The 14,853-nt window shown below is 42.1% G+C and overlaps 1 protein-coding gene across 1 annotated transcript in view; it reads right to left on the bottom strand.

The window, feature by feature from the left end:
* Positions 1-14,853, bottom strand: part of CFAP61 (cilia and flagella associated protein 61) — a 90,605-nt gene that overhangs the window by 31,093 nt on the left and 44,659 nt on the right. Inside the window, 1 exon segment of the mRNA XM_052678279.1 lies at positions 8,059-8,186. Within this exon segment, the coding sequence (XP_052534239.1) occupies positions 8,059-8,186 (128 nt within the window).

The following is a 14,853-nucleotide window of genomic DNA, read 5'->3' as shown; positions in this document are numbered from 1 at the left end:
TCTCTAACGTCTGGTCCAAATTCATTGGGGGACGATATTTATCCACCTGAACTGCATAAGGATGTTAATCATGAGCTTAAACAGAGGTGGGTGTTTTTTCTTTTACATTGAAGACTTACACTGTAATGCTTCTCAGTAAATACTTTCAGCTTCTTTCTTTGCTTTCACTAAACCTGCATTGCTGCTCTGACCCTAGCTCATGTGCCATCTCTCACAAGGAGTGATTACCCTTCTTCAACATCCTGCCTCAAAAACTGTTCTTTGGTTAAATCTTGCATTCCTCTGCTAAGGTAGATGAACCAGTCTTCTTTTTTTTTCTTAATCATTCCCCCTGTGAATTGCTATTTCTAGATTCCTCCCAGTTTTCTAATTTTAATACCTGCATTTCTTATCCCCTCTATGCCTTCTTCCTAGACAATACCACTAAAAACATGCACAACTCTGCTGCATGTCAATTCTTCCATTAATTTCTCATATTTACCTATCTCTCAATCATCTTGATTTCTCCCTGAATGTTTCCAAAAATGCCCTTTTCTACTTTCATCTTTCAAACTCCCATCCATACCATAACTCATTCTCTGAAGCAACCCAGCCACCCTTTTCCTGTCCCTGCTTTTATCTTCCTAACCACCTTCCACCTCTCCAGCCGTGTTTTTGCTTTCCTCACCTGCGTCAGCTCAGCTTTTCCTATTCTTTTTTGCACTATTCTTCTCTATTGATTGTGGCTCTCAACTGTAATTCAGTTGAGTCTTTTTCCCTTTGTTAGATAATTCTTTCCCCTACTTTGCTTCCCAACCAGACTGACCCTTGCAATTGTACAGGGAGCTCTGCTCCGTCCTTTAACCATTTCTTGCTAAATTCTTCTCTCACTGACAGCATCTTGCCAGCACTTGCAAGGAATACACCAGGCTTGGAATATGCATGCCAATTAAAACATATAACATTCAACACTGAGTGGTGGGCACTTGATTACTTACATAGTGCAGAAATTGCATTTTTCCAGCAAGTAGAAGCTAAATGAAGACTCGTCAGAACCCCTAATTACAGATTTTTTAGTAAGCCCTCTAGAAAACCATCATTCACATAACATGTGTTGTGTTTCCAGAAAGCTGTTTATTAGATAAAGGATGGCAAAGCCCCAGTATTATCACTTGTCATAGGGCAGAACAGAAGAATCTGAAGAGCTCTTTTCTTGTCCCATACCAGATGCATACCTGAATCAGACACATGCACATACCTATGCAGGAACACCCTCAGCTACAAAGTTTACACAATTAGTACCATCATCCCAAATGCTCACTGGTTCTGAATTTGGCCAAAAACAGGCACCACTAACCATTACATCTGCTAGAGAATTTCCTAAACATTGAATTTTCATTCCTTAAACGTTTCAGCATTTTGTCTTCTTCGAAGCACAAAACAAAGCAATTATCTTTCTAGACAGAAAATAAGGGATATCCAATGGTGGCCCTGGTAGTTACAGTCTCTAGCTATTTAAATATATCCAGGTGCGATATCAACACATTGTCCACAACAATACCATAAAATGGGATGCAAAATGTGGCTAAGGTGCTGCTGTCTTGTGTGAATATTCCAACAAATCACCTATAATGCAAATTCCAACTCGCCAGTAGAACATTTTTAATATTACTGGACAATAATTAAAGGCAAAAATAAGTTGTTTTTATTAGTGTAGCTTGAACTTATCCCATATTAGTCCACGTAATTGCCAAGGTGATTAAAATTTTAACTCAGTGACATTGCTAGGTGCAGATCTGGCAATGCTGCCTTCACCTGCAAGAGCTGCTCCAGAAGTAACGCCTCCCATTTTGATGGTGGTGACTATGTTGAAAAGTAGCGTTTTGTAGCTGAGAATTTGTTCTATCATTTGTTGTTATTGTGCTCTTTGTATCTCATTTTAGTTATCATGGAAGGAAATACAAGGCATTACCTTTGGAGCGACCTACATAGTTGAAAAAGCACGCCCAAGTCTGCCAAAAGAGAAATGCCCTTGAATTTGACAGGCTTGAGATCTGCACCAACGTTTCTCCTCCTGGCAGCAAGAACATGCAGAAAGAGAAGCAGCTCGTAAAAAGCACCGCATGCTGTTGACAGAAAGCTGGCAGTGTGGGAAGGATCAGGACACAAATTTCCTGGTCTCCAACATCTGCATGTAACAGCTGCGGACCTGGGCCCTGCAGCACCTCCAGGCCTCCTGGCAGCCTGGTGAGCACAGCTGCCTCTCAGAGATGGCAGCCCTGGCGAAACCAGCTCAGAGAGAGACAGCTGTGAAGTGCCCATCTCTAGCAGGGCAGTGTGATGCTTCTCCCGCAGATCCTTCCCAAATGACCTGTGCCCTGTGGCACACAACAATCCAAAACTGTGCTCAGTTAATGCAAATACGCTACCAGCTCACAGGGAAACAAACAGCACACTGAGATGTGCTACAATTCACACAATAACAGCACAGTGCTTGGGGACTGGAAGGGAACAAGCTATAGCACTGCAGAGCTCCATCTAAAGTAACCAGTCCATCACGGAATCATTAAGGTTGGAAAAGAGCACTAAGTCCAACCCCAGCTCACTGTGCCCACTGCCCACATCTCTCAGTGCCACATCCCCACGGCTCTGGGACACCTGACCCCACCAGTCCCTGGGCAGCTGTGCCACTGCCTCACTGCTCTTTGAGAGAAGGAAATTGTTCCTAACAGCCAGCCTGACAGTTTGGGTAGTGCCACCTCTGCACCAACCCTAGGAAACAAACTTCAAAACTATGAAAAATAATACGAGCGGAACAGAAAGTACATCATCTCTATCAACAGCAAATAGCTGAGAAATGTAAATGCGGTGTTTGCACTTGCAAGGCTTCTTTATTTGCTTTGAGTGCATTGATGAGAGAGCTGCCAGAGCTGCTCCAGGTAGTCAGGTTACCAGGCTCCACACAGAGCTGGAGACACAGCCACGCTCATGTCACACTCAGTCACCAGGCACGGCCCAGTAAATAGAACTGCATAAACATTCTTCTGACTCACAGCAATTTTGAAACATCCCTTTCATGAGGAAACCACTATTCCCAAGATCAGCTTTAATATATAAAAAGAAGTTATGAATATTCACGTATGAATATTAACAAAATAAAATCCTCAGATATTGCAAAGTTGGAAGAGTGAAAGAACATTTGGGGCTCAGACACGTCTTTATACACGTTTTAAGAACAAGTATGGCAAGTTGAAATAATCTTATCAAAAATTGAAAACTGTCTCTAAAATAAGAATATAAAATGCAAAATAATGAAATATCAGTCCCATATAGCATCACTTTCTGTCAGAAGCATGTCAGATAGCTGTTAGGAAGTGGACCCATACCCTCTCCCCTAGTTTTTGTATCAGTCACCGACCGCTTGCTGTGTTGCTGCCTGCCCAGCAAGGCAAGATATGACCCATTGGATTCATCTCTGCCCCAACTTGATCTCTATTCACCAGAGATGATGAAAGGCAGCAACATCTGAAGGATGCGGGGCCAGTGACACTGAACACATGGTCGACTGCAACATTGTTCAGTGTTTGCCTCGGTATGAAAAAACAGCAGTCAAAAGGAAGCCCATGTATATCAATTCATGTGGCAAAGATAGATAGTATGAAACAATGAAGATCACTAAACCATTCATTCCGTGTTAGCTCTGTGATCAGCAAGTAAGCACTAACTATTTAATTAGTCAACTAATTAGTGACAGGCAACATGGAAGGCTTCAGATGTTCTCAGACAAATGCAAAGATAAAAAGCCTAATTAAACAGCAAGCATTATGCTAACTATTGCCAAGCAGGACAGATGTGCAGGATATTGTATAATACTGCGCTGCCAGATAACGGCAGTTGTAGCTGTTCTGTCAGAAACTGTGCTTTAAAAACCATCTCTATGCTAATCTGAGATAAACCCCTGCATTGGGCTCTAACTTCACTTCAAGAGAAAACTCAGGGCTTTGACAAAACCCGCTGTAACACGTTTGCTTTTTAACATGATAACCACTTTTATTGCATCCAAATTGAAAGAGAAATACTTCACATTTTCATACCAAGTACCGTGCTCTTAGCTGCCATTCATTTATTGCTGTTTTGTGTAATACATTATGTATATTTGCAATGTCCTCGGAGAGTAAGCCATTGTTTACACCAGAGGTTGGATTAAGAAGGTTTTCGAAATCATGGATTAAAAAGGGTTTTCCCTATAATCACAAGACAATAACGCTTTCCACAGCTATATGCAAAGAGGTGGATAAAAAGCTAATTGGTTCACTGCGCCGGGGCCAATGACAAGATAGTTCTGGGCAAGCTTTTGGCGTTCTTGCAGCCCAACTTCAATCACCTGCTGTCAGAGAGCACTAGTTAGCACGTTGCTCTGCGAATCCTGCACCACAATTAGCTACAAATGCTGTTTTCAGAACTTGTTTTAAGTGCTTCAGTATTCATGAATAGGAAAAGATTAAAATGTTGGGCTGAAACTGACATTCTTCAGAACTGACATGTAAGGAATGAGTGGTTTAACTGAGATCTGTTCAGCTTGGTACTTCAGATCCAGGCTGTTGGCAGTGTTTGACATCAGCTATTTCCCTGTATTTGCTATTCTTCCTGCTGAAGCTCACCTCCAAGAAATGGTGTTTTCAGAATCCTGATTGGAACCCACCTCCCATTCTGATACACGCAAGTACTGACATCCTATATTCACAAACACAGATTTTACAGTGTCAAATCATTTTCAGATGCAATTTTTCATGTAATATTTGCAAGCTGAACGTTTGAGACAGCTTTTTCACTAATAAATTAAGGATAGGTACAGGTGATCTGCATGGGGACAACAAAATTATAACTTTAAAAACTTCAATTAGTCTTAAATCAGACTCCCTGTTAGGGTCGTCGTTCATGGTAATTTTACAGCACTACTGAATCAGCATCACAAACTTGAGGGAAGGCCATGATTTCACTGCAGTGTCTCACAAAAAAAAATTCTTGTTATAAATATCTAAAGTTTTTTTAAAGCCCAATTCACTCAAGGGAAACTTAAAAAAAGAAGAAAGCCTGTTTTCAGCTTAGCCCTCCTTTGGATTCACTCCAGGGCTCAACTGCCTTTCTCTCCACATCCACAACAAAGGAGAGGCAGCAACAACAGTTTGGAGGGCAGGGAACAATAGAGGCAAAGAGAGACTCTGTGTTGCTGGGCTGAACTGCTTTCTCACAATGGCAATATTCCTTCAGTTGCTACTTTGCTTTTAGGACTGGCCAGCACTCTGAATTTACGCTGCACCCACAAACGGCTGGATGGTGCAGCATTTTGTGTGAGCTTTGTCTTAGTGCCGGAGAGTGACCTAAGTCCTGGCTTTGTGCAAGGGGAAGCATATAATTGCACTGCCCAGGAGGAGCCTCATGCAGGAATTGTGGGAATTACAATTCCTTGCCTGCTTGCCACGCTCCTGCGGGGAAGTTAATTACTGCAGCAATTTATGATGCAACGTGCTGCCCTCCTCCTAGCGCCTCAGATCCGCTGCCCGGTGTGCTGCAGATCCTCATGTGCCCGCCAGCTGCAGCAGAGGTGCAGCCCGAGATCGTTGCCACCTGTACCTCCTGGCAGCCAGCCATGCGTGAGACGGGCAGGCTCAAGGCTGAGGAACTGCCTGGTGCTCCTCCTGCACTTGGCCATTCCTAGAATATAAAATTCTATCAGATTCATCCTAAAGAAAAGCAGGGCTATAGCTTATAGCATGTCTGAATGCGATTACCCTCGTGAAAAAAGAAATCAGCAGGAGATATTTATTTGAATGGTGACACATGACTAATGAGCTCACCTTCACTGACCTAGCATTACATTAAGCACAACGGAGGCAATTCTCCAGGGCTCAGGCTATCCCAAGCACTGGAAAGAGTCCTTCCCTACTAGATGGTCATTCTGTACACTCACTCGCAGCATATTTTGCTCTGCCCTTTGAAATAACCAGCACTGATAGGGCCACGCCAGCGCTCTGACTTTGACCAGATGATCTCAGCGGTCTTTTCCAATCTTAATGATTCTATTACCTCTGCAAGGATCTCGTTCGACAAACTCTCCATGCAATCTAAGGAGCCGGAGGGAAGGACTGCAGAAGCGTTTTGTAAAACAGCAGTTCACAGCACACACTGCTCCGCTGCAGCAGGGTTTATAAAGTTCCATTCTCTGCCCTGGTGGAGAAGCCTGGTGCCCACAGGCAGAGTGGCCATGAGCTACGGTGCTGCTGGCACAGAACAATGGGACCAGGGCAGCTGTCTGCACGGCTCCAGGGAGAAGACAGTTCTTATTGTTATTTCTCTGTCCATTGAAAAATCTATATTTATTCAGTCTCAAACAGGTTGAAAACACTTGTAAAATCTAGTCCTAATAATTGTTAGCTAGGTAAGTGAATTACATTTGTGTGTTTCCATGGTGACTGATAATGTAAAATAATTAAGTATGAAGAATAATGAGGAGAAAACCACTTCCTCTTTTTAAGGATTAGGGGCTTACAAATTGATTCAATCTAGCTATTTTTAGTGCATGTAACCTTTGCAAAGAGTATTAGAAAATTATGAGTAAATCAAACTAAGTTGTATTAAAAGGTCTTCACATCGATCAGATGTTCTTTAACTGCTGCTGCTGAGAAAGTTAAAAAATATTTCTTAAACTTATACGTATGTTAATACAAATTCTGTGACATCTGGACTAAGTCCTGCTTGCTTTTTGCATTCTCAGAGCAGTACTTAATTTTTCATAAGCACTCCAATTGTGCAGTGCTGAAAATGAGTGCTCTCTGGTGTACAAGAAGGACTTGTTCTGCACAAACTCTTACAGTATGGTTGAAATAAAACTTCTGGCTGAGGTGTATCAGAGGTAGAGAGGATTTCCCCACAGCATTGATTCTACCTGCGTATCCTGTTCACTACAGGAAGAGAGCTTCTGGCTTAGGGGGACAGATTTGGTTGATTCACTTATTTTGTAATGCTCTCAGACATTTCTACTACATATTTGAATCTACTTGGAGAAGAACAAGTGAGTAAGAATTGCATTCTTGCACACACAGACCAATCCTCTAAGAGCCCCAGACAGAAGGGTAAGTGGTGAAATAGCAGAGAGGGTCTCCCCTTCCTAACTTTGGAAAGTCTGTAGAACAGACCTTTCCCACCAGTTTATCTCTGGTTAGAGAGTGGGAGGTATAAAAACAGCTGCATGCATTTATTCCCCTTCAAAAACAATTTATACATTTTTTTTTTACTCCAGTTTGGATAACTCAAAGTAAACGGAACAATTCAATTGATGCTTTTACTGCTAAAAAATTCTGTAATGTGGGCATTCAGCCTATCCTCTTGGTGGATCACTGGGCAGGCTTGTGACTGCTGGAGCGTCCTCTCCTAGCCCCCCTTCCCACACTCTACAATAAAAATGGCAAAGGAGCCAGAAATAGAAGTGCTGTGGTTCCCAAGCACTCCCAAACTCCAATATCAGAAGCAGAAAGATGCTGCTGCTCCTTAAAGGCAGCACAGAGAAATGAAAACTCCAGCTCACGTGGGATGTTTCTACACAGCTCTGGAAACAGCAGCACAAAGAGGTAGAAGAATGGAGGAATTCAGACAGTGATCTGTAATTCTAATAGGCAAAACTAGCTTTAAAGATCAGTAGTGCTTTGCACACCATCCAAAGGGCTATGGACTTAATCTTTACCTACACTATTTACGTATAAGAACAGTGGTCAAAGAGACAAGGTATGTGGAGTTCCCATTTTCTCTTGGTCTTCATTTTGAGGATCTACATGGAACCTTGGCAGCACTTTTAAATATCAGAGCCTGTTAGGAAACACCAGTCTTTCTACATCTGCAAATTAGACACTCAAGAGTCTTAATGGTTAATACTTGCATATGGATCCGAAGCATATCTTTTTTTTAATTACTATCTTTTATGCTAAAGAAAGAGTCTGAGATGATTTCTACATGGAGGAAGCAAGCGCCTTCAAATAAAGGTAATGTATTTTCTCAGTAAAGGAAATCAAATAAAAACCTTACCAAAAAACAAGTGTTTCCAGAAATGAGATTCCAACATCAGATGCACCAACCACCACAATCCTACTGTTGACAGACACTTTAGATTCCATTATCAGCTTTCGATTTATGTGGTTCAAAGAATAGCTTGGCTGAAATAAATAGATAAATTAATTAATTGAATGAGTGAATGAATAAAGTTCAAGATGACATAAATATACATCAAAAATAACTGGAAAGATCTGCTGAGAATCATTACGCCATCAGCCATGCATTACCCTGCATTCATGCAAAACTCATTACAGGTCACTGACATGACTAACTTTATGATTTTTCCATGCACACAAGTTAACACAGAAGACAAAGAATACCAAAATGGTGAAATATATGCATGCTTAATAATTCACAAAATAATTAGCGAAGCTCAGTGTTCTTGCTTCTCTTGAAAAAGACACTACAGCAGAGACACTAATAGGAGTGAGAATGTTAATAAAGTCCTCTAAACTCATCCTATACCATTACAGGGGGAACATTCTCTGTATATGAATTGACAGAGTGCTACAGATGATGAACAAGTACTTTATTTTAGAGCTACGCTAACGACGTTGACCTTCCCAAGAAGAACATGACAAACTGAAAACCCCAAACAACATCATCAGTGCTGGAGACCTCCAGCTGAGATTTCAACAGTCCCACTACCAAAGCTGTGTACCACACGAGAGCACCTTCACACACCTTAAGGAAGGATTAGGGGTCAGTTATTTGCACGCTGTCATCACCACATAGCAAACAGTTTTAAATGTGGCAAATAAATGTGTTCATTGGTCATGCAACATTTCTTCTTTTTTTTTTTTTACTGCCAGATAAATGTTCTTCTGACTGTAGTTCTGCACAGTGCAAGGATGACATCCAGTGGTAAGCGAGATTCATCTCAGGGGCTGGATGCCACTGAGAAAATTCCAGAAGATATCTTCGAAAGTATACCAGCCTATGGTGGCTGCTTAATGGAGAAGGCAAATGTGTGAGGCTCAGTTAGGTGCCTGCAGTCTCACAGCCACCAAGGAGCCCTTGCCAGGAGCAGTTGCAGTGCTGCTCAGATTGTCATTATATAAGACATCTTCAGATTTCTGTGATAAGTGGAACGATCTAATCCAATGCCAGTGCTTTTTGACCTGCCAAAACACCTCTTACAGCAAGACCTGCCAGTAAGAAGAGTATGATTGTGAATGAAATATTTCAGAAACTGAAAAAAAACTTCTGTATCTCACTGAACATGAATGTGTGCTGATGTGCAAACCATTGGAAAGGATTTTCAGAAACAGGAAGAGCAGATGAAAATTATTAAACTCATCCCTCCACCTAAAAGTGCTGCTCAACATAAAGCTTGTGCTCCTGCATTCACAGCACACTAACTGGGTAAGCCCTACCTGCGTGGTTCTTGGAGGGCTGACATGGCTTTTAACAAAACTAATTAAATGGTAATAAGAACATGAAGAGAATCTTCTTCTAATGCATCTAATCAACCAAAATAACTAGACAGGAGCGTCAGTCGCTAATAGGATAAACTCAATAGTCCTTACAGCAATGCCAAGTTCAAACATCTCCTTCCACTGCAGTGCTTTTATTTTTTATTTTTTAATGTACTCCAGCAAAGAAATATAAAGCAGTAATACAATTTTCTAGGGAAGAGTTGTATCTAATTTATGAAATGGCTTCTGTACCGATGATACAAAGGCAGCATATGAGCAGAATATAACTGTTTTTGTACACCACACAATGGCCCCAACACCAACAGCTGTCATGCCTCAGAAATCACCTTTCTAGCAGCTAAGTACACTAAATGGCCCCAGGGAGTAAGGAATTAGGTGGATTGGTCCCATAATACCACCTTATTTTAACAAAATGTCAGGACAAATGACTACATATGTTCCCCAGAGGAGTAATCAGACTTCATAATTGATAGGTCAACAGCAAAATCTAACTTGTTTATTTTCTATCCAATTTATTAAATAAAACTGCAATCATTAACTAATGTAAGGCAAAAAAAATAATTATTGCCATTGTTAGAAGAGGTATACGTAGCTCACTGAAAAATCCTTTTGTTGATTATCAAAATGAGGGTTTTTTTAATTTCTTTTCCTCCGTTCTTTTCTCCTATCTGCCAGCCTTTGCCACCGCACCACCTGTCACATTGCTTCCACCTGGGAGGGCAGAGGGCCCAACTACAGCTTCCATTCCAGCTGCTGACAGAGACAGCTTCTCTTGATTAAACCACGAGGGATATTTGTTCCCGTGGACAGCCACTGCCATTCACTTAAAGGCCTCAGACTTCACCTCTATTAGAAATACTTTGATATGTCTCAGAATGATCCGCCGGCAACACAAATCCTGCACATAAAACATGTCTCACTCATCAGCTCATAGCACAGTATGCACAGCATTACAATTTCGTGCATCCTTCTATCCTAAGTAACCAGCTGGGGAAAAAAATGAAATAACGGTTTGGTTTTAGCAAACACGTTTGAACGCACATCTTGCTTTTCACTTTCAAAGCAGGTGAGGGAATATCACACATCCATTGGGCATGCCCGGATTCACCCACTCTGTTTGCAAACAGCCTGGGAATGTATTTGTTGTGTATTTACTCACAATATATGTTGGTAGGACAAACAGCAACGCGAAGTGTTTTCTAGCTCCTGTTAGATTTGTTTTTAAGCAATTGGCCCTGGAGCTATGGGACTCTTCGTAGGATATCTAAATGCATTTACTGCAATTGTTTCTAAAATAGAACTGGTTTTGTATCAAATTCTATGTTTGTTTCAACAGAAATGATGAAAACTGGAAAAAAAAATCCAAAAATGAAAAATGAGTTGGAGTGAGGATTTTAGGTTTGACAGAAAGAAGCAGTGGGATGTTCTGAATTGGGTACTGGTAAATGCATCCCTGTAAAGCTTTCAAAGCGTGTGAAGGAGAGCTTTTACAGCCATCGCTGTACCTGGTCATGCAAAGACTCTATAAAGCCAAGGCTTCATAGAATCATCATAGAACAGCCTGGTTGAAAAGGAGCACAATGTTCATCCAGTTCCAACCCCCTGCTATGTGCAGGGTCACCAACCAGCAGCCCAGGCTGCCCAGAGCCACATCCAGCCTGGCCTTGAATGCCTGCAGGGATGGGGCATCCACAGCCTCCTTGGGCAACCTGTTCCAGGCGTGGACTTGATTTTATCACATGCTGAAAACCTAAGCCTTATTCAGCCAAAACCAATCAAATGTTTGCTAAATTTGAAGTGTGTGGAAGTGCCACTGAATTCAGAGGGGCTGAACTTTGAGCTAAGGGCAATAACAGATGAATGTGGAACTGATTCACCTGTGTAAATGGCATCTTGGCAGATCCTTCACTACTTCTGGAAGGAACAGGAGGACCTGCACCCAGCAGCACCTTCCCAGCCCTGTTTTCTGTGATTCCATGCATTCCTGCAATGATTTCAACTGAGCACTCGCTCAGAGAAATCTGAATAATAGCTATTGCCATACAGGATCTACGTAATTTGGGTTCTGCTACTTTAAAAACCATCAGGAGTGAAAACAATCAGCAGATCTGTTCCTAGGCTAGTGCCGAGATTAACAATAGTGGTAGGCAAACAAGAAAGTGAACAAACAGACCTGTTTTAATTTCAAGCTCCATTTGATTCATAGGAAAAAAACCCACCACCACAAAAAAAAGCAGCCTAAATAACTTCAATTCTTTGTCAAAGAACCCTTCTTTAGAGTAACTTGGCTCTATAAAATGGCTTCTGGAAGTAAAGATACTCAGCTTTTCTGTGACATTTTTCATTCATAGGTCTCAAAGGCCTTTATGAACCAAGTCATTATTATTATTCCCCTAGTCTTCTATATGAGAAAATGCTGATCTTCAGCTCCTGGATAAACCACAAACTGTACATTCCTGACAGTTCCTAGGACTCCCTGCAAAATCAGGGATTTCCTATCAAATTCCAAAAAGCAGCAAAAGAAAGCAGAGCATGGACACATACTTCATTTCCCTGAGAACCACTCTTACCATGGTAAGAAACTGTTCTCTTTTCTTGTTATTTCAGCATTAACATTCATCTTCCCAGCCCAGCTAGACAGTTCCCACTTGCATGAAGCTCTCATGATTGCTCTGCTTAAAAGGACATTTGTTCCTTTATGCATTTGGCTAAACCCTAAATGTTGCTATTTTCAAAGAGAATTAGGTTTTTCTCCATTTTTAGGGGAAGGAAGTGATGTGTAGGAAGGCATGGGAACTTCATCAAAGGCACTTAAGTGTATAAAGTGGGTTGGCAAGTGGGTAGAGCACAAGGCACACTCTCAGGATGATTTCCCCCAGATTTTAAGATGAAGAAATCAGCTTTATAGAGGTCAATGCTCAACTGTTGTTTTAAGAAAGCTGGCAGTCCTTGATTCCCAGTTCACTTCTGTTTATTTATTTCTACTCCACAAGATGCTTGAGGTGGAAAACAACAAATAGAAACATTATTTTTAACAATATTAAGAAAAAAAATACAAAGAGCAACATCTAGGAACTTCAGCCTGAAATAACTTCCAGATTTTATCTATCTGGACTCTCAGCATCAATGTAAAAATGCAAGAGAGTTTGGACTGGATGGCTTTCAACTCCGTACTCCTAATTCACAGAGGCAGGTCTACTTCACATGACATCAAGAAACTATACTGATCTCCTCCAAGGAAAGCTCTAGCTGGGCCTGGAAAAAAAAAGGAAGCTGCCAACAAGCATCCAGACTCTGCTGATGATGTGCTGAAAGTCTCCTCATCCTGCTCTTTGGAAGTCCTTGCACAGAACTGCTCCCAGTAAGCTCCAAGCTTGTATCACAGAGAAACACAGCCGGGCACGGGATAAAAGGCACCAAGGAGACACAACAGAAACAACGCACTGAGTGAAAAATCCTAGCTCTTGGAATTACTCTGCAAATAGCAACTAGAATGGATACTGGGCTGACAAAGCTGTGCACATTGCTCACCAGTGCTGTTAGCTGATCCCAAAGTCTATCAGATAATGCTATCAATAATCCCTCAGTCGTCTGACTAGAAGATGCCTCCATCTCACACACAAACCCAGCATCCATAAGGGCTCCACGTGCTGCCAGCAGCCCAGCAGACAGCGCTTCTAACTGACAGCACTGCTGAGAGCGGTGGCTCAGGTGGCCCCATCCTATGCCAAAGTGCTCCCGGGGAGCGTCCTGTAGGCGGGCCACGGTGCCAGGCTGCTATGAGTGAGTGGTCGCAGCCTGGCCCTGCTGAGGAGGCCGGGGCTGGCGCTGAGCCCTCGCCTACCCATGCCCATCCGCATGGAGATGGATCTGCTTTGCAGGGGCAGAGGTGCTCCGGGGAAGCTGGCACAGAAAGCATTCCGCTGGGTACCTCTCTGGCACTCGCACTGCGCTGGCAGCTGCGGCAGGGATCAGCAGCTTCCTAGCGTGCGTCTTTGTGCCATGCTCTGTGGCACTGGTAAGAAGCAGGGGCTGCAGGCTCGAGGAACCAAGCTCTCCCTTGTGTTTTCCCTGTGGCCTGCATGCTTCCTGGCACGCTGGCTGTGCAGTTCTGCTCCTCTGCATGTCAGCCGTTTAAATCATGCCAGCTCCCTGCAACGACATGCCTTCCCCCAGAGAACACAATTCACCCGTAACCAGTAACAGCTTCCTTGCCTTCTCAGCAAGAATAGCCATAGTTTCTCTATTTGAATAATTCAGTGTACCAGCTGCCCCAGGCAAAACTGCAGGCAAGCCAAGCAAGTTCTTCATATTTGTTAGTGACTGTACCAACAAAATTCAAATTGCCTCGGAAGCTGAGCACCCAGGAGCTCCTGGATTGTATTCCTTTAAAGCACACAGATGCTGAATCGGGAAGATTTTCTTTAGTAGCCTAAGACTGACATAAAATGCTAATGAGATAATGTGAAAAAAAAAATGGGCCAAATAGTTTAGAAGTTGAAAAGCAACAGCCACATGACTTAATTCATTTTGGTAAATCTCACCTTTAAACAAGTTATTTGAACAAACTTCTAAGACATCAGAACACTAGATGAATAACCAACCTACACAGCCTTGCACTTCCATGCTTATTCTTTACTGTGTATTTCCAGAGGGCAGAAGCAGGAGGCTCCTTCCAAGTCCTGGTCCCTCATGCAGGACCCTGAGGCTTGGTCCCAAGCACTTCTCTGCACTAAAAGCAGAGCCATGGTGCTCTGTTCTCTTGCACAGATAAGACTGAAGCTTCAGTTCTTCAAATCCTGCTCTTAGTGGCATAATTTCTTAAACTCTACTAAGCTGCTCCAATTCCAAAGTGAAAAAAGTAGACTGCAAATGTAGTCATTTTAAATTAAAGCTCTGATCTGATCACAAGAGAAGTTGGGGTCTAAGAGTCTGAACTGAAGCCATTCAAAATTAATGGGAAAACTGGCACTAAAGGTGAATAGTTATGGAAGAATACTTTCTTTCAGTAAGGGCCAAGGTCTCATTATTAACTTTAAAAATGTTTCCTTAACTTCTCACGCTTAATTACAGATCTCTTGTGTACACACTGAGTACACTGCCTTGGATTAGAATAAAAAAAAATAAAATAAGGAATGACTTACAAACAGCAAAATTACAGATAACTGATCATATCACTAGCAGTTCCAGACCTGAAATGATTGTTTTTCCACAAAGATAGGAACACCTCGTTAGGTATTGATTTTAAGCAAGTCCTGCCTCACCTCTGTTTCAGCCCCAGAAAGTTCTGTGAAGAATCTCAACATCCCTGGCAGGGCTTAACTGGAAA

Source organism: Tympanuchus pallidicinctus, unplaced genomic scaffold, assembly GCF_026119805.1.
Source record: "Tympanuchus pallidicinctus isolate F22 unplaced genomic scaffold, pur_lepc_1.0 scaffold1, whole genome shotgun sequence".
Lineage (NCBI taxonomy): Eukaryota > Metazoa > Chordata > Aves > Galliformes > Phasianidae > Tympanuchus > Tympanuchus pallidicinctus.
Note: the sequence above shows the minus strand (reverse complement) of the source record. Positions and strands in the feature narration are given on the sequence as shown.